This window comes from Aethalodelphis obliquidens, unplaced genomic scaffold (assembly GCF_003676395.1).
Source record: "Aethalodelphis obliquidens isolate GAN/ISIS:26980383/991018 unplaced genomic scaffold, ASM367639v1 scaffold18, whole genome shotgun sequence".
NCBI classification, from domain to species: domain Eukaryota; kingdom Metazoa; phylum Chordata; class Mammalia; order Artiodactyla; family Delphinidae; genus Aethalodelphis; species Aethalodelphis obliquidens.
Genome location: NW_020837962.1, coordinates 2,894,807 through 2,913,162, shown reverse-complemented (window position 1 = coordinate 2,913,162; position 18,356 = coordinate 2,894,807). Strand labels below are relative to the sequence as shown.

At 46.9% G+C, this 18,356-nt stretch overlaps 1 protein-coding gene across 2 annotated transcripts in view; it reads left to right on the top strand.

The window, feature by feature from the left end:
* The first annotated feature begins 2,124 nt into the window (after nt 1–2,124).
* The window catches only part of SHISA9 (shisa family member 9), a 296,188-nt gene continuing 279,956 nt past the window's right edge, over nt 2,125–18,356 (top strand). For both annotated transcript variants that reach the window (XM_027117353.1, XM_027117351.1), the window contains exons 1-2: nt 2,125–2,863; nt 13,025–13,152. In XM_027117353.1, coding sequence (XP_026973154.1) covers nt 2,178–2,863; nt 13,025–13,152 — 814 coding nt within the window. In that variant the 5' untranslated portion in view covers nt 2,125–2,177. The remainder of the gene's footprint in view (nt 2,864–13,024; nt 13,153–18,356) is intronic.

The following is an 18,356-nucleotide window of genomic DNA, read 5'->3' as shown; positions in this document are numbered from 1 at the left end:
TAGATGCTAGGCACCGCTCTAAGCATCCTCGAGGAGGTGATTTTAGAACAAGCAAGCTTAGTGGGTATGTTACAAGCATTGAATAAACGTCAGCTGTGGTCAGCTCTCCCACACCAATGCCTGTGTTTGTAGAGACTTACACAGTGCTGGTGTGTGTGGGTGGACAGACAGTCCACACTGTCCTGTTTTGGGGATCCCATTATGATGAATCCGATGAGTTCAGACTACACAATCTCGTGCCTCGTCCTGATGGCTTTAGTACATAATACAGCCCATAATTCAGTGAGTCTTCCAGGGCTGCTACACCCCTGGATACATTCTATCAGTATTGCCCTGGTGTGTTTTGTTGGAATAGGGTCATTTCTGCAAGTCTTTGGGGGAGACAGTAGGTGACCGTTTCTTCAAAGAGAAGGCGCAATTGGCTGAACTGCGTCTCATTCTGAGAAAACCTGCAAGGGAGTCCCAATAAAACCCCATGCTTTTTCAATTAAGGGGACACCCCCACCCCTACCGTATGTCATTTTATATGTGGCCAAAGCTCTTGGTTCTTTGAAAATGCCCTGAGAAGCCTTTGACTGCAGCCAAATGGAGAGAAGGGTGGTGGAAACATTTCCCTGCAAATCGCCTAGCCTACTGCTAAGTGTATACTTAGTTAATGCAATTAAAAAACAAAACGCAGGGGCGTGTGGGGATCTAAATTTGGTGTAGCAGCTTTGGTACAAATCCTGTTTTAGGGGCTACTGGAGTCAAATTCAAGCCGAGGAGAGGAAGAAGTGGGAGAAATGGGAGAGGGCCGACGGATGGCTGGAATCGGCTGATTTGAGAGAGGGCAGGTTTGGAAACACTGACTGGCGACGGGAGACTGAAAGCCGAGGAGGCAAGGCCCGGCTCGGCAGCTCCCGGTGAGGATATCAAGGGAGGTGGAGGGTCGGTGGGGACAGGGACCAGCCGGCTCCGGGAGACGGATGCGCGCGGGCTCCAGGTACCGGAGGGCAGCTGAGGCCGGGCGCCAAGGCCTTGCGCTGCACCAGATCTGGGCGCTCAGAGGCGGCGCCTTGGTGTGCCCTCCTGTGGAGCGCAGGGAAGGCGGCGACGGCGAAGAGGGACAGAGTGGCAGGTCTAGGGGCCTGGGAGAGTCCCAAGGAAAGACGTTCTGGGACAGGCCATTGCCTCGGCCTTGGCCGCTTCCTCACCTTACCCCTGCGTTTCTTTGACTTTAGTTCATCCCGAGCCCCTCTCCCGGGGGTGCTTACCCCGGGCCCAGGCGCTTGCCACCGGCCTTCCCAGCTCAACCTTGGTCCTCGCCTGGGCCCCGGGAGTTGAGCCAAAAGGGTGGCGCCTCTGGCTGGAGGGCACAGTCGGGGAAAGGGCAGGGCGGCCCCGCGCCACCTGGGAGGGGTGATCCTGATCAGACTGCGCCCCAGTCTGTCTTGGAGTGGAAGCTACCTGGCCTGTCCCTCAACCTTTCGAGTCACCCCTTCCCTGGTGGGCCGACTCCAGCCGCAGCTGCTGCGCACGCTCCCAGGAAAAAGCCCCGGGCGGAGCCGCCTCTGCGCCCGGAACAGGTCTGAGCCGCGGCTCCCCTCCAGAGAGGGCGCGGGAGGTCCCGCAGCCGTTTCCACCTGCCGGGAAATCCGAGCTGTGCTTCAGCCTCTGCGGCTGCCGGAGCTCGCTCCTCTCCGCCCGCCAGCCAGGCAGGCTCAGCACGCCCCCCAATTGGCGCCTGCCAGCCCGAGTCACCTCTCCCGCGCCCCCGCCCCTCTCCAGCTCGCTCCCGCCCCCTCGCCCCCCCCCCGCGCCTCCTCTGCCCGCCCTCCTCCCCCTCCCCCTTCTCTCCTGCCCTCCCTTCATTCCACAAGTGTTGCTTAGCTCTCTCCGGCGCACTTGGCCAGCTGGAGAGGTGAGAGGGATCCTGCGAGCGGGCGCGGGGCGGCGAGTCCAGAGCCGCCGGCCGAGGGGAGGCACGGACAGACGGACTCGCCCTTGCTCTCCGGCCCCCGCCTCCCCCTGTGGCCATCCGGACCTGCACCCCGCGCTTGCCCCCGCTCCTCCTCCCCCCGCCCGGCCGGCGCGCTCCTCCCCGACCGGCCCCTCGGCGCGCTGCGCGCTGGAGGCGAACGCGGGCTGAGCCGAGCGCAGTGGCCGCCGACCACCGAGCGCCCCGCGCCGCTCCCTGCATGTGCGGCCCGCGGCGGCTCGCAGCCCCCGGCAGCAGCCTCGGCAGCTTCGGCCGCGCCTCGAGAGGCGGCTGCAGCGGCTCTAGCGGCGGCCGAGCGGCCGAGCCCGGGCTGGGAAACACGATGCGCCGCGTCCTCCGGCTGCTCCTCGGCTGCTTCCTCACCGAGCTGTGCGCCCGCGTGTGCCGGGCGCAGGAGCGAGCGGGGCACGGGCAGCTGGCGCAGCTGGGCGGCGTGGTGGTGCTGGCGGGGGGCAACCGCTCGGGGGCCGCCTCCGGAGAGGTCGGTGAGGGCGTGGGGGTCTCGGACGCACCCCCGACCCGGGCGCCCACGCCGGACTTCTGCCGGGGCTACTTCGATGTCATGGGCCAGTGGGACCCGCCGTTCAACTGCAGCTCGGGCGACTTCATCTTCTGCTGCGGGACTTGTGGCTTCCGGTTCTGCTGCACGTTTAAGAAGCGGCGACTGAACCAGAGCACCTGCACCAACTACGACACTCCACTCTGGCTCAACACCGGCAAGCCCCCAGCGCGCAAGGACGACCCCCTGCACGACCCCACCAAGGACAAGACCAACCTGATCGTTTACATCATCTGCGGGGTGGTGGCCGTCATGGTGCTTGTGGGCATCTTCACCAAGCTGGGGCTGGAGAAAGCGCACCGGCCCCAAAGGGAGCACATGTCCAGGTGGGCTGCCTTCCCCCCCCGCTCCTCCGGGCTTCCCTACTCTCTCCTCTCCACCTTCCTGGAGGCAATGGCGCTCCCCCCGACCCTCGCTTCTCCGCGGGGGTATGTCACCCGGGCAGCCAACTTGGGCTGAGAGCGCAGAGAGGGGACGCTGCGCTCAGCACAGGTGCGGACATGAGCGTGTGTGGGGGTTAGGGGTGTCTTCTCCTCCCCCGCCCTCTTGCCGCCCCCTCCCGCCGAGGCTTGCAGCGGGCTTGAGACACACAGTCCCTGGGAACCCGTGGCTCCGAAGTCTTGGGCTTTGGGGAGGGGGTCCAGCCTTCGGATTCCAGATACTAGCCTCTAGGTAAACAGGGGCCAGCGAGCCCGAAAGGAAAGGGGGGCGTGTGTGAGCTCGCGCGCGCGCGTGTGTGCGGGAGGGAGGGAGGGAGGCAAGGAGTGTGTGCCGCCTGCAACTCGTACGACTCGCGAAAATGTGGCGAGGGAGGTGGAGAGTGCGGGGAGGGCGAGAACAAAAGCTGTGCTTGGAGCGGCCGCCTCGCTTTCTCCGAGCTGCCAGGTCCCTGGAACTGGGACCTCGCCACCCCTCCCCTTAACCCCCTCGTCCCCCTCTCCATTCGCCACCTCTCCCTGCCTGGGGCAGCGACCTCAGCTGCGCGCTGCCCCCCCTTGCCCAGGCCGGAGCCTTCTCCCCGCGCGCCTTCACCCCCCAGATACTCTGATTCGTCAACTTCCCCTTTTGCCTTGTTCATTATGCAAGTCCCAGCACGAGCAGGTCTCAGCAGATGGGAGAAGGCATTTGGGATTAACGGAGCTATTTGCCTTTTGCTTTTTTGTTTTTTAAAGTATCTAAATCGATTCGCACAACCTAGTAACTTTGAGGCGGAACACGCAGACGCGAGGACGCAGCCCCCGGCCGGGGTGAGGCCTGGGGTTGGTGTGAGGTCCGGGCGGGCGGGGTTGAAGAGCGCCGGGTGGCCTGCGAACAGCTGGATGACTGGGGCGCCAGGTTTATTCTTTTTCCGAATATGGGCAACAGAGTCGCCATGTGTTCCCCCCATGCCCCACCCAACACACACACACCCCGCACCTCCGGGTGCCAGTGTGCCCGCCTAAAAAATCTCAACAAAGAGACCCACCAAAAATAGGCGAAGGAACATCACCACCTCACTAGTAATTATTTTCTACTTATACTCAGATTATCCGATTTTTTTTTTTTCCAGATGGGAAGAATTTGGGGGAAGAGGTGAGGAAGTTCCTCTCGGTTTCGGTCAGTAGGGAGGTGTGGATGGATGTTGAGGTCTGGAGGCACAGAAGTAAGCTAGCTCCCAGGGCATTCAAGAAAGCCTGACCTACTAAAAAGAGTCAAGAGCAGGCCCCGCCCACCTCCCCGTAACCCCAAGGTGCCCGATCGCCAACCGCATGGGCCGGGTGGTTTCACTTCCCCCACTGTCCTCGCCAAGGGTCTGTATTAAGGTGAGAGTGAGACACGGAAGCAGGGCTGCGGCAGAGACTGTTGCCTTGGTAGGGAGATTCACCCAGGGATATAGGTAGGCTGCCTTGCAGATTTCGGCTTAATTCCTCTGCTGAAATCTCCTTGGAGCCTTTGCCTTGCAAACCAGCTCTTACAGGAGCCCTCCTCCTTGTTTGGTTGGGATGGGGGTGGAGAGGCATGAAGAGGGAGGTGAGAAGGTGGAGAGGGGAGCTAACCTTTGGGCATCTGTGGGAGATGATGCTAGCTTCAGGCCAGCAGGGACTCAACTTCCTGGTCCTGCCCCCTTGCAGCTCTGTTTACTTCAGCCCAGCAGGCTGCAGCCACATTCTTCTGCAGGTATCGGAAGAGGTCTGCTTGGAGGTGAAATCTAGGCGTACCCAGCCCTGGGGTAGCAGAGCCTCAACACGGGCTCTCCTTGCATACATTTTGGGAATTCCAGCATGGAGTGAAAGTATGTACTGCTGAAGAGAAAGGATGGTTGATTTTTACTTGCAACTCCTAAAGTACAGTTTTCAACCTCGGCTGATGTTTAGGGTCACCTGGAGTGCTTTTAAAAGAGTCCTCTCGCTGGGAGCCCCACCTTAGATGGTTCAAATCAGAACCTCTAGGGTGAGGCCTGAGCATCCCTACTTCTGTGTATCCCTCCAGGCTTTGCAGTGTTCAGCCAGTCACTGTCCAGGAAAAGGAAGTAACATTTGCTGAGCACAGTTCTGGGTGCCAGGCGCTATACTAGAGGGGGGTGTGTGTGTGTGTGTGTGTGTGTGTGTGTGTAAACATTTTCTCGTTTAGTTTGCACAGCGATGAGACAGGTGCTAATTTAATTCCCACTTACATAGGAGCAAATCATAGCTGAGGTTGGTGGCTTGCTCAAGGTCACACAGAAAGTTGTGCGCTCCCTAGTCCCCTGGTTTCAGCTGTGTCTGGGGCAGATGTTTTCAGTTTGAGTGAGCTTCAGAATTTGGGGAGCTTCCTAAAATGCACAGTCTTGAGTTCGATCCAGAGAGATACTAAATCCATCCGTCTGGGCCTCGGAAATCTGCATTTCACCACCTCCCTGAATGGCTCATGTAAAGTGGTCCACACTTGGAGAAACACTGGTCTTGATTCGGGAATATGTTACAGGATTGAGGATGGATGAATTCATCCAGTGTGACTCTTATTTACATTCTATTGCTGGTTTTCCCCGTGTGTGTAGCCTTTATGTGTATTTCTGTGGTGCTGGGGGCCGCCCCAAGTTCTCACCAAACGCATCCTGCTCTGCTGATGCAGTTAATCATTTCAAGTCCCAGCCATGGCAGTGGCCTCATCCACTTTTGCCTGCACGGGGCCATGGGATGCTTGGGTGGGGCCAGCACACCAAGCTCGGCATCAGAGAGACTATACGGTGGCTTCTAGGTGAAATTAACCTGCTGGCTGCAGCCTCTTCATTTACTTTGTCTGCAGCTGCTAGGGTCACTGGGATGTTCTTACCTCATCCGAAAGTATCTTCTCAAAGACTTAACAGCATGTGCTGCTCCCACGTCACACCCTGACTGGTATTGATGACCAGTGTGCTTGTGTTTGAGGAGGTCAGTTTCTAGGCTCAGAGTCCTGGGCACATCCCACGCTTCCCTTTGGGCTGATTAGGACTGAAAAAACGGAAAGACAGCAGTTCCAGGAGCGTGCATGGACCTTGCTTGTGATGTTGGGAGAACTGTACAGATGCTCATTCAGCAGCTGTAACAGCTGCCACATTCAAGCACAATTTATTGGAAGAAGTGACTGCAAATGGTGGCCAGCTATGGGTACCAAACCATGCAGACCTGTTTTGTTTGGTCTGCAAGGTATTTCTATTTAGGTATTCTTATTTTTAAGTTTTCCTCAATTTGTTATTGTGAAACATTTTAAACATACAAAAAACTTGAAAGAAGAATAAACACGAAGTCCAGTATATCTTTCATCTAGAGCAGGGTTTCTTCCCCTTACACTGTTGACATTCGGAGCTGGATAATTCTTTGCTATGGGCGCTGTCCTGAGCATTGCAGCAGCCCTGGACGCTACCCACTAGGTGCAGGTAGCACCCACCCCACGCTTCATTCGGGACAATTAAAAACGTCCTCAGGTGTTGCCAAAAGTCATCCAGGGGCAAAATCACTCCCAGTTAAGAACTACCAATTTAGATTTAACAATTATGAGTATTTTGTCCTGTTTGCTATCTCTCTTCCTTCTTTCCTCCCTTCCTTTTTTCCTTCTTTTCTCCTTCCCTCCCTTCCTCTCTGTTTTCCCTTTGTTTTTTGGCTGAAGCAGTTGAAAATAAGTTGCAGACATGACGCTTCATCCTTGAATACTTCAGTGTGGATCTCCTAAGAACAAGGACATTCTCCCACATAACACAATTCCAGTATCACACCCAAGGAAAAGAACAAAAATTCCGTAACATCGTCAAATAGCCAACTGTATTACTGTTTTCCCAGTCATGTACCAGAAATGTCTTTTAGAGCTTTTAGAGTTTCTCAAACCAGGATCCAGTCAAAGCTCACTGCCTTTGGCTGTGAAATCTCTTTAGTCTCTATTAAGTATGGTGTTTTAAAACCAACTTAGAACCAATTGCCAACATTTAAAAACTGAGAGATTTCACACAGAAATCCAGATTTCTGATTTCTCTTGAGAAATGGATAGGTCTGGTAATATTGGACCTGCATATTCAAACAGCAACTGTTCCCTCTAGGACCCTCTTAGGTTTAATCTCCAGCCACCGCCCCCCCGCGCCCCCAGCCCCATTCACTCAGTTATGTTACCTGCAGTCCCCAGAGAGGTCATCAGGCTGATCTTAACAGAAATGGGCTCAAGTCAGATGGCTCCAGATTCAGTCCCAGCTCAGCCACTTAATAGCTGTGTGACTCTGGGAAATTTACGTCACTTCTCTGATTCTCAGGTTCTTGCCTACAAAATGGGATGATGAGGGTCCCTGTAGCATAGGCTTGTGTGAGGATTCACTGAGACTGGGCTTAGAAAGCTCTTAGAGCAGGGCCTGCCATATGGTCACTGCTCAGTGACTATTACCCTTTATCATCATCCTTATTACTGGAATTTTCTAACCCTTATCTACCGAAGTGGGTGAAGTTGTAGTCTGGAACTCTGTGTCTAGCCCTTGCTCTGCTATGACTGTTTAGCTGTGTGACATTGGCCAAGTCTTATAACCTCTCTGGGCTTGCATTTAATTTTAGCAGAAGGAGTGGCAGGTTCACAATAGGAGAGACGATCCATGTATGACAACATTAGATGCATTGCAACATTAGACAACATTAGATGCATGCATGGCCTGGGTGATATTGAAGAACACTTGCTTTTACTATTACTATTTACACTTCATTTTACTATTTTGCCATAAGCTTGTGTGTAAATTCTCATTTAATTTCATGTCCCACCACAAGGAGGTCCGCCTTATGACAGTCTGCCTTTCACAGAGGCACAGATTGCTTTCCAAGAGGATGCACAAGCCCCTAGTGAGTGGAGGAGTTGGACTTCAGGCCCAGACAGTCTGAGGCTGTAGCACGGATCCTTGACTACTAGGCTGCACTGCCTTGGATCACTGAGATGCAGGACTTCAGTCTTTGCAGATCACAGAGAGGTGCTCGATGCCCTGCAAGTAACAGTGCACACATCAGGGCCAGTTCACGGAGCCACTGTCAGATCAAGACTAGGCATGTTTTCTGCATCTGCCCCTGGCAGGGCCAGCCCCTTGGCAAAGGCATCGGTAAGAAATGACCTTGGGGCAGGAAGCTCTCTACACTCGAAGCCAGTAGGGAACACACGTCATTATTTTGCCCACCTTCAGACAGAATCTGAAATCCAAGTGACAAATTATGTAGCACAATGTCCTGTGTGTTTTTCAAACATGCTTCACAAGTATTGGAGTCTCTTGCAAAGAAATGGCATCAAGTGATATATGTCCCTTCTTCCCTTGCCTTTTCTCTCTTATTCCAGCTTCCCTTCCACCTCCCCTTTTTCTTACACATTTATGGTTATCTTGTGGCTTCCACCAGCTCCCCAGGCTGGCGAAGCCCATGAATGCATATACTGTTGGCCATGGAAAAGTCTAAATTATTTTTCTTTGCAGAATATGTTTGCTTCTCTTTGGGTACTGAGTCCTTACATTTGAAAAATCAACTTTAACAACATTGCAAAGCAGTTATACTCCAATAAAGATGTTAAAAAATCTACTTTATTGGGGTCTAATTTACACAATAAAATGCACACACATTATCTGTACAGTTTGATGAGCTTGGACAAATGTCTACACCTGTATAACCACTACTCCAGAAAGGTACCTGGTGCCCATTGCCCTTAGATCCTTGAAAAATAAATGATGCTTCTGGTAAAAGAGGAAATTCTCAGGAATCCCATTCAAGTGTTTAAAAGGCAGGACATAGTTTAGACCTTGGAACCCCTGGAGGCTATGAAGCAAGATGCTGGAACTCTGAGCTTTGTTCGGTAATACTGGGGTCTTTTATTTGCTTTCTGTAATTGGAAAGAAAAGGGATGCAGCCTTTTCTTTTTGTTCCTCAGCTATGCCACGCTCATTGCTGCTTTGGAGTTGTTGTGTTCGTTTGCCTCAAATTCTCTGGCTGGCCCCTCCTCTGCATTCAAGTCTCAGCTCAATGTCACCTGTCTGAGACGCTGTCCCTGACCCCACAGGCTTACTTACTAACGCACCCCTCCTTGCCCCCTCCAGCCCATCACTCAATGTTATTTGCTTCATTTCACATTACAGTCTAAAATGAACTTAATAATTTACTAGTTTACTAGTTTATTATCTGTCTCCTTCCGTTATCTTTCACATTAAGGAGTGCAAGGATGCTAACAGTCTCTTCCCCATCTGTCACCTGTGTCCTAGTACGGTACCTGGCACATAGGAGTTCTGATTCCTGACATCCTGGTTTATATGACATAAGGTATCTTCTCATTCAGTCATTCATTTGCTCATTGATATATTCATTCAATAGGTTTTTTTTTTCATTCAATAGGTTTTTATTGAGTACCTATGGTATACCCAGCCCTGTGCAGAGAGCTCTGAGAATGCAGCAAATAGTGCAGGCACAGAGCTCATGGTCAAATGGCAGGAGACAGGTAATGTACAAGTAAATATACAAGTGAAGTGATACTAAGTTGAACCTTATGAAATTGCCAATATTCCATCATCTTCAACCTCAAAAATGGCAATGTTTTAACTAACAATTTGGAGCTGGGTTAAGGGATATCAAGGAAAAGTGTAGTTTCTTCAATAAGGTGCCTGTGTTAGTTAGGGTACTGCAGAGAAACAGAACCTCTAGGAGATCTATCTATGTATCTATCTATGTATGTATCTATCTATCTGTCATCTATCTATCTATGAAGAGATTTATGCAGAATTGCCACACATGTTAATTGAAGCTGGGAGGTCCAACGTCTGCAGAGTCAAGGTCCCAGTTTGAGTCTGAAAGCCGTAGAAACATGAAGAGCTGACGTCCCAGTTTGAAGGCCATCAGGCAGGGAAATGCTCTCTTACTTGGGGGAGGGTCAGCCTTTTGTTCTATTCCAGCCTTCAACTGATCGGATGAGGCCCACCTCCTGGAGGGCAATCTGCTTTCCTCAGTCTATCAATCTAAATGTTAATCTCATCCAAAAACACCCTCTCAGACGCATCCAGAATAATGTTTGACCAAATCTTTGTTCTCTTCAGTCAAGTTGACACATAAAATTTACCATGACATTACCTTTAGAATCTTGCTATTCAGATTGTGGCCTGTGGACCAGCAGCATCTCCATCACCTGGGAGCTTGAGCAGAATCTCAGGCCCTGCCTCAGACACCTTGAATCAGAATCTGCATCTTAACAAGACCCCGAAGGTAATCTGAATGCACATTCGAGTTTGAGAAGCACCTGAAGTACGTGCCACACATAAATACCAATTCCTTGGGCATTTGTTTGGCTTGTAGTACATAGTTGGTTCTTTCCACTAATTCACTAATTGTTAAAAACACATCCCTAATTGTAACATTTTTTTAGCATACACCCCAATATGTGCACATACCAACAAAAATTATGTACACTATAGCATTTATTATTTTTTAAAATTTTATTGAAGGATAGTTGATTTACAATGTGTTAATTTCTGCTGTACAGCAAAGTGATTCAGTTTTTTATATATATATATATTCTTTTTCATATTCTTTTCTATTATGGCTTATTACAGGATATTGAATATAGTTCCCTGTGCTATACAATAGGGCCTTGTTGTTTAGATACACTATAAAGCATACATAAGAACAGAAATATTAAAGTGAGCTGAAGGTGAAATAAATATTTACAATTTGTTGCCAATGGTGCTGACTTCGTGCAATCATTAGCTCATCTCTCAAAGCCTAATGTGTGTTGAGGATGAAGCTCATCATTCATAAATAAATCCATAGTTTGAATAGTTTTCCTGAGAGCTTTGATTATTTTTGGCTGACTTCATTTTGATCTGAATAGGCCATCATTGTTTTAACCTTGTGAGAAGCTGTTGAAGAGGAGGGGAGAGTCCAATCTGTCTTTTTCCTGTGCTCGTGTCATCAGTATTATCTCCAAGCTGTGGTTTTGTTATGGGGGACATTTTTAAGCCCCATGTCCACGTAGTGATGGTTAGCCTAGTAAAACTAGATACTTTGCCTGCACATCCGCTTTAGGGGTGCACATAACTGCAATACAGATGATGCAGCCTAATGATGGTGCCACTGCTAGCCACCCTCCTTGGTCCAAGACTCCAGATTCTCACCATCTGACATGGGTATTCCAAATGAGGGCTCCAGCATCAATTCACATATTAAATTTATTTCTTATTCTTAATGACTAAAGACCATACACAGAAGTTCTCATGTTTCCTTGCCCCATGCCAAATTATTTTAGGCAGTCCCTGAGTGAGTGGACCACATCTTGAAGACTCCTTGTCCAGGATGTGCGGGCTCTAAGAATCCCTGTCTTCACTGCATGCTCTGGGAAGGGCTGCCTTGGAAAAAGTATGGCTCGGCTTTTAGGTGAACTTCATGAATTTTGGCACTCAGAAGAAGCCCAGGGAATCTGCCGATGGCAGTGCTGACCGAGTTCATGGATAGACATCCTGAATATTTACTTTGCTATCCTCTTGAAAGTCCGAATATTCTGAAATTTTGGAGAGACTCCTTAGAGAATCTGTTGAGATCTATGGCTTCTTCTTTGAGAAAAACGCACAAATAAAATTTCCATTCAATTCCAGAGGAGTTCAGAGATCCCCTGAAGTTCATATAAAGAGCCTGTTTAAAAGTGAAAAAAGGCAAATTAGGTTTGGGAGGCATCTATTCTATGTTTCAAACATTCCTTCCCTACAGCCCCTTTGAGCTTCAGGCCTTGCTTACTGCACAGAGTAGGAAGGAGCCTGGATTCTGATTTCAAAGACACTCAGATTTGTATCTTAGTCCCTCCACTGATTAACTGAGTTAACTTGGGCATTTTTTTGTTTTGGAGAATGGATAATCCACACCTTGTAACATTATCCCCCCTGTTTGCCATAATCCAACTTTATTGGCCTTCTTGCTTGTCCCTCAGATAACCTGAACTCTTTCCTGCCTCAGGACCTTTGCACTTGCTGCCCCTCTGCCCAGAATGTTCTTCATCGTCTTTATGTGACCAACTCCTTCTACTGCTCAGGGCTGTACTCAAATATCACCTCCTCAGAAAGGCTTTTCCAGACCACTCCATCTCAGTATATTTAGGATTAAAAAAAAAGTGTACAGGGACTTCACTGGTTGTCCAGTGGTTAAGACTTCACCCTCCCAATGCAGAGGGCCTGGGTTTGATACCTAGTCAGGGAACTAGATCCCACATGCCACAATGAAGATCCCTCGTGCCGCCACTAAAACCTGGCGCAGCCAAATAACTAAATATTAAAAAATACTAAAAAGTGTACAATTCAGTGGTTTTTAGTATATTCAGAAAGTTGAGCAACCATCACCACTGTCTAATTCTAGAACATTTTCATCATCCTAAAAAGAAACCCTTCACTCATTAGCAGTCACTTCCTATTTCCCCTCCCACACCCCCAGCCCCTGGCAACCACTAATCTACTTTGTCTCTGTGGATTTGCCCATTCTGAACATTTCATGTAAGTGGAATCAATTCACCTCTCTGAGTCTTTGTTTACTCATCTGCAAACATAGAGTAGTAATCCTCATAAGATGTTTACATGCTGCTTAGTTGAATTAAAGTATGTAACGTGACTAGTATAGTGCCTGGCTTATGGTAAGTACTCAGTAAATGTTACTTATTGTTAGGAATAGTGGGCCATTGCTGTACGTGAAGTGTTGGTATCTAGGGTTAGTCATAAAGGGGAACTAAACTTGTGGGGTGCAGACATATTACATATATTCATCATTTAATCCTCTCAACAACTCTATAAAGTAGGTAACACTGCTATTACATCACTATTGTGAGAGGCATGTGAACTGTTCTGCGTGAGGTCCTTATGTAATCTCTAATTGCAGTGATCTTACTTACTAATGTCTTTTTTTCCCCTCTGCCCCTCAGTAGAATGGCAGCTCCATGGAGGAAGGGATCTTGTCTTTTGTTCATAGGCCCAATTATGTGCCAATCATTGTTTTGAATGAACAGATTTAAATTTTCTCTTCTTTCAGGGCCCTTGCAGATGTCATGAGGCCACAGGGCCACTGCAACACTGACCACATGGAGAGAGATCTCAACATCGTGGTCCATGTCCAGCATTATGAGAACATGGATACCAGAACCCCCATAAATAATCTTCGTAAGTACAGCTGTGCGATCCATTCCAGTCCTGTGTGGTGACCCAAGTGGTGGTCACACCACTCCAGATTTCATGGTGTATGTTTGGGTCCATGAAGAGCTTCTATTTGTTGAATAAGAAGTTTTATTTTATCTCTTCTGGATCAAACTGTGTTTGGCATCCTCAGATTTCACTTGGTTTGTTTCTCTGTTAAAGAGTGGCCCACTTGGTGGATTTCTCATGTTTGGTTCTTCTATTAGCAGAACCACTTGGGTGGTTCATCTTGGTTGATCTGTTAACTAATGGCCCTCTTGGTGGGTTCATCATGGTTGGGTACCTAGTTAACCAATGGATTACTTGGTTGGTTCATCTTAGATAGTAAATCTGTTAGCCGATAAGCCATTTTGTTGGTTCATCTTGATGGGGTAATCTGTTAAGCAATGGTTCATTTGCTTATCTGTCTCCCTCCTGAGGTAGACCAATTGTGTCTTTTAGGTTTCATGCTGCTTTCAGTTAACAGACACTGGTTCAGAAGAACTAGATTGATTTTTCATAAAACTAGAGTTTCGTAAATATAATCCACAAACTCTGTGTGTGTGTATGTGTGTGCGTGTGTGCATGTGTGTGGAGTTTTGAGTTGTGGTTATGTTTGGGGTGGGTGTGTACGTATGATTCAACAGTAGCAAATTGTTCCATTGTTCTTCCAGGAAAAAAAAAGCTGCATTTGCTATTGTGTTTCAATATGTATTCTTTAGCTGATGGAGCATAGTTGGGGATCTTAGTATGGTCCCAAAGATTTTCTTTCCTTTCAAAGATCTGTATATACAACATACATTATGGAGCCGGTGCACTGAGAACAGGGAGTGGGGAAAACAAGATGGTTTTGTTTTTGACGGTAGTGTACTACCGTGGTTACTCCTAGCAATTATGTTTTCAAGTAACCGCCACATTAAAGTAATGTGGAGGGGTTGGTTTACAATAACAAAAGCCAGACAATTTAAAGGATGCATTCAGTTGTGGCTGGAGGTTCTTAAAAACAGAAACATTTCTGGCAGTGCACATTTTTCTAGTCTGGGTCGCCTTTGCTAAAGCTGCACGAGGAGCGGCATTGGTGTTTTATTTGCTGAATCATACTTTTGGACTGGTTGCAAATTTTCATGCTCAACGGGTAGAGGAATAAGCCTGTGGAATTTGACATAGGTGATGAAAATTCTCTGATTCTGCATGGTGACAGTTGTTCATGGCCTTGGAAATGTTGCTGTATGTTGGCAAAGTCAGTGTGTACATGGTTTGAAAATGGGTTACTAAGTAGGTCTTAGGTTTCATTATATTAAATAATCTGACATTATTTATTTGTGAACTGGACCATAAAATGATATGAGAAATAGCCACATTTTAGAGCAAAATACACCAGCCATTGGAAGTTTTATGGCCAAATCTCACAGCCCTGAAAGGTATGGTAAATTGCGCCAACTCTGATATGGCAATCATATCCAATTCTGGTTTTGATGGAAATGAGCACATTCTCCTTCAGAATGCACTGGGAAATAAGTTGAACCTAGGTGTATGTGAGTCCCAAAGATCATAAGTGAGTGATTGTGACCATGAAGTAGAGAAAGCGGAAATAGTGTTGAGTCCCTGGCTATAAAAGGCAGCCGTTGAAAGTTTCTCATTTGAAGTTTCAATTTTTAGGATGATTTTGAATCAGCACTTGAGTGGAATAACAAAATCATTGAAGGCACTCAAATTTCACCATTCCATCAGGCAAAAAGGGCAGGTGACATTAATGAATCTTGCTTTAGTAAGGAATTAAAAAAAATATTTATCTTTTTCGTTGTGTTGGGTCTTAGCTGCAGCAGGTGGTCTCCTTAGTTGTGGCATGCGAACTCTTAGTTGGGGCATGCATGTGGGATCTGGTTCCCCAACCAGGGATCAAACCCAGGCCACCTGCATTGGGAGCGTGTAGTCTTAACCACTGTGCCACCAGGGAAGTCCCTTTAGTAAGGGATTTTTGTTTAAAGTTGTACTGAGAATAAATTACTGTTCAGAGATGGGTGTCCAGGTACTGAGCAATTCAATAGTCTCCTGTGACAGGCTAACTTGGTTTATTTATGATTCTTGCTTTTAGTCTATATTTGTGTTTCAGTAATCAATGGTCTTTTTATACTAAGAAAAAAAATGTGTCTTGTAATATTTTACTGGGTAGAATTACACCAGAGCATTCCTGGCAAACTACAGGGGAGAATTCCAGGTGTTATGTCACAAACACTGCATTCTCATAAGAATTACCACAGATATTAATTTCATATAATTTTGCTAGGTTGGTTCAATCCTTATTTCCAACTGTTTTTGGGACTATCTGAAAATAAGAAGCATATAGCCTTTCCACAGATTTACATTAATAAGTTTAATTGATATAACAAGTTAATTCAGTAGTTGGTAGTGATTGTGTTTCCTTGTAATTACATGTTTGTGTTTTGTTGACTTACAGGAGCTCTTTATATATTGCAGACATGTGGGAAAAATTTGTATGTTCAGAACAAAGAATGATTTGGGAAGTTCATTGAGAAGATAGGACTAGATAACTGATATTTATCAGTTATTAAATGTTCAAGAAGCCAAACCGTCACCAGAGCCCACTCTGACCAGTAGAGAACTAGGAGAGAAGGAATTCTAATAACCAGAAAGTAGGACCAGATCTTGGTACCAGAATTAGCATGCACCTATTGAATATAAAACCCTTTTCTGGACATTATGGGAGCTACAAAGATTTACCATTACAAAAAACGGAATGAAAGATGCATCTATTTGTGATACAACAAGAAGGGACACATCATGCCATTTTTAGGGTGTTCTTCACTAAACATTCAAGTTGCCAGATTTGACTGGAAATTCGATAGGCCCAACTTAAATGTTATTTTCATCTCTGTTCAATTACTCACTTGACATTGCTTTAGGAGAATAATCATCTCCATATATTTATCTCTCCTCCTCTTGATACTAAAGCTGGATCACTTTATGATCGTTCCCTTATGCTTTGTTCAAATGCTAAGAGAATCAACAGTCAGTCTGGAAATCTGGATATTTGGAAGGAGGGGAGTGGAGAAGGACTAGGGTGAAGGCAAATAGGGGGCAGAGGGCTTCCATATGGGGAAATTTTTTGCCAACCTTTATCAGTTTTGTGAAGCTGATTTTTCTGGTGATAGGCAGGACTTGCCTTTTTTATCTGAAGATGGATTTTTCTTCAGCAGATGCTGAAGGGCCTTTCCAGGCATTCAGTGATATTGCCTAAAAATATTTAGTCTGATAATCAAAAGGTCTTGGACCTCTTTGATTAACAGGATGTAGATTCAGATGAGATAGTGATTTTCTGCAAAGGCTCCTAGGCTTCTGTGTAATTACAGTTTGCTTTTGAAGGCACGTTTTGTCCTCAAGTGCTGTGAACATGCTGTCTCCCCGACCCCAGCCTCCTGCCTGCCAATGACACCTCCCACCCCTTTTGAGAGTCCAGGGTAAATGTAGGCTCCGTTTGGTGTTAAGAACGGGATGAACCTTTTTTTTTCTTCTTTTCTTTTCTTTTTTGGCTGCGCCGGCGGCTTGTAGGATCTTAGTTCCCTGACCAGGGATCGAACCTACGCCCCCCGCAGTGGAAGTGCAGAGTCCTAACCGCTGGACCGCCAGGGAAGTCCCTAGTGTTAAGAATGGGGGACGTGAATGAGGGGCTGTGGGGACACCGTATCACCTGGATCACTGTTTCTCAACTTGTTTGTGTTAAAAGCACACTTTTTTTTTGAAATAAAATTTTAATTTGGGAATAATTGTATATTTATAGAAAAGTGGCAAAGATAGTACACAGAGTTCTGTATATTCCTCAGCCACTTTGATTTTAACATCTTACTTGACTATAGTATGGTCAAAACTAAGAAATCAACATCAGTATGTTATTTTTAGCTAAACGGTAGATATTGTTTGAATTTCACTAGTTTCTTCCCTAATGTCCCTTTTCTGTTCCAGGATCCAATCCAGGACACTACATTATAGTAGTGTAGCCAACTTGATAGTAGAATTTTGGTTGTGCAATATTGGTTAATGATATGGTGAAGGCTGGAATCAACACTGAATAAGTCAGCGGCAATTACAAAACCTTTATTGCCACCATATAAAGAGTGTCTCCCAGTGTCTATGAAAACATCCATGTTAAATTATTCACCTGCTCACTGTTGGAATGGAACCAGTTGCTGTCCTGACTGTGCTCTCACGTATACTCACGGGACAAAGGACCCTCACATTCCATACAAACATGCAACCCCACTTTGGAATGGGGTTAGTGTTACAGTATTTATTTCACGGCATAATCTGAGCAAGTGAGATCTCACCCCAAACTCCAGAGAAATGCTAACTTGATATTTCAGGACACAGAGTCCATCAGAAAGACCAGGTTCTTATTCCAGCTTCTACTCACACCCTCTCCTCCCCCAGGACCATTCCCAAGTGGCTTTACAAGGAATCAGATGAAAAGCAAACCCATGATTTAGTTTCTGAAGAGGTTGTACAGCTCATACCTAGGGCCAAATGGAGTTCCATTCATTTGTCCATATTTACCAAGGCACCCGGGATGTCCCATACTCGACTTTTGGAGATACTGGAAGGAATATTCCCAAATACCTTTTAAAAACTGGAGGAATTACCAACAAGGACCTACTGTATAGCACAGGGAAGTTTCCTCAATATTTTGTGGTAACGTATAAGGGAAAAGATCTGAATTACTGTGCTGTACACCTGAAACTAACATTGACATTGTAAATCAACTATAGTTCAATAAAAAATAAGTAAAATAAAAAATTAAAAATAAATAAATAAGTAAAAAATAAATTTGGGGGTAATTTCCTAAGCAGGGCAGGCAAAAAGATAAATATAGATAGAAAAGAAATATGTGAGTTAGTGTAATAGTAACAGTAAACTGAGCAGACAGCATTCTAAACCCCTGCCACATTGAATCCTACAGAACTTATTGGGTTGGTACTATTATTTTCCCCATCACAAGGACGGATAAACTGAAGTAAGAGAGGTTAAGTGGCTTGTCCAAAGTTCATACAGTTACTAAGTGGTAGAGCTGGGATTTAAATGGGGCCAGTCACATCCCAAGGTCTGTGTTTTTAACCACCACACTACATTACCTCTCCTTGTGGTACAGATGTTTGCTGAAGGGGGAAATATGTTAAGTG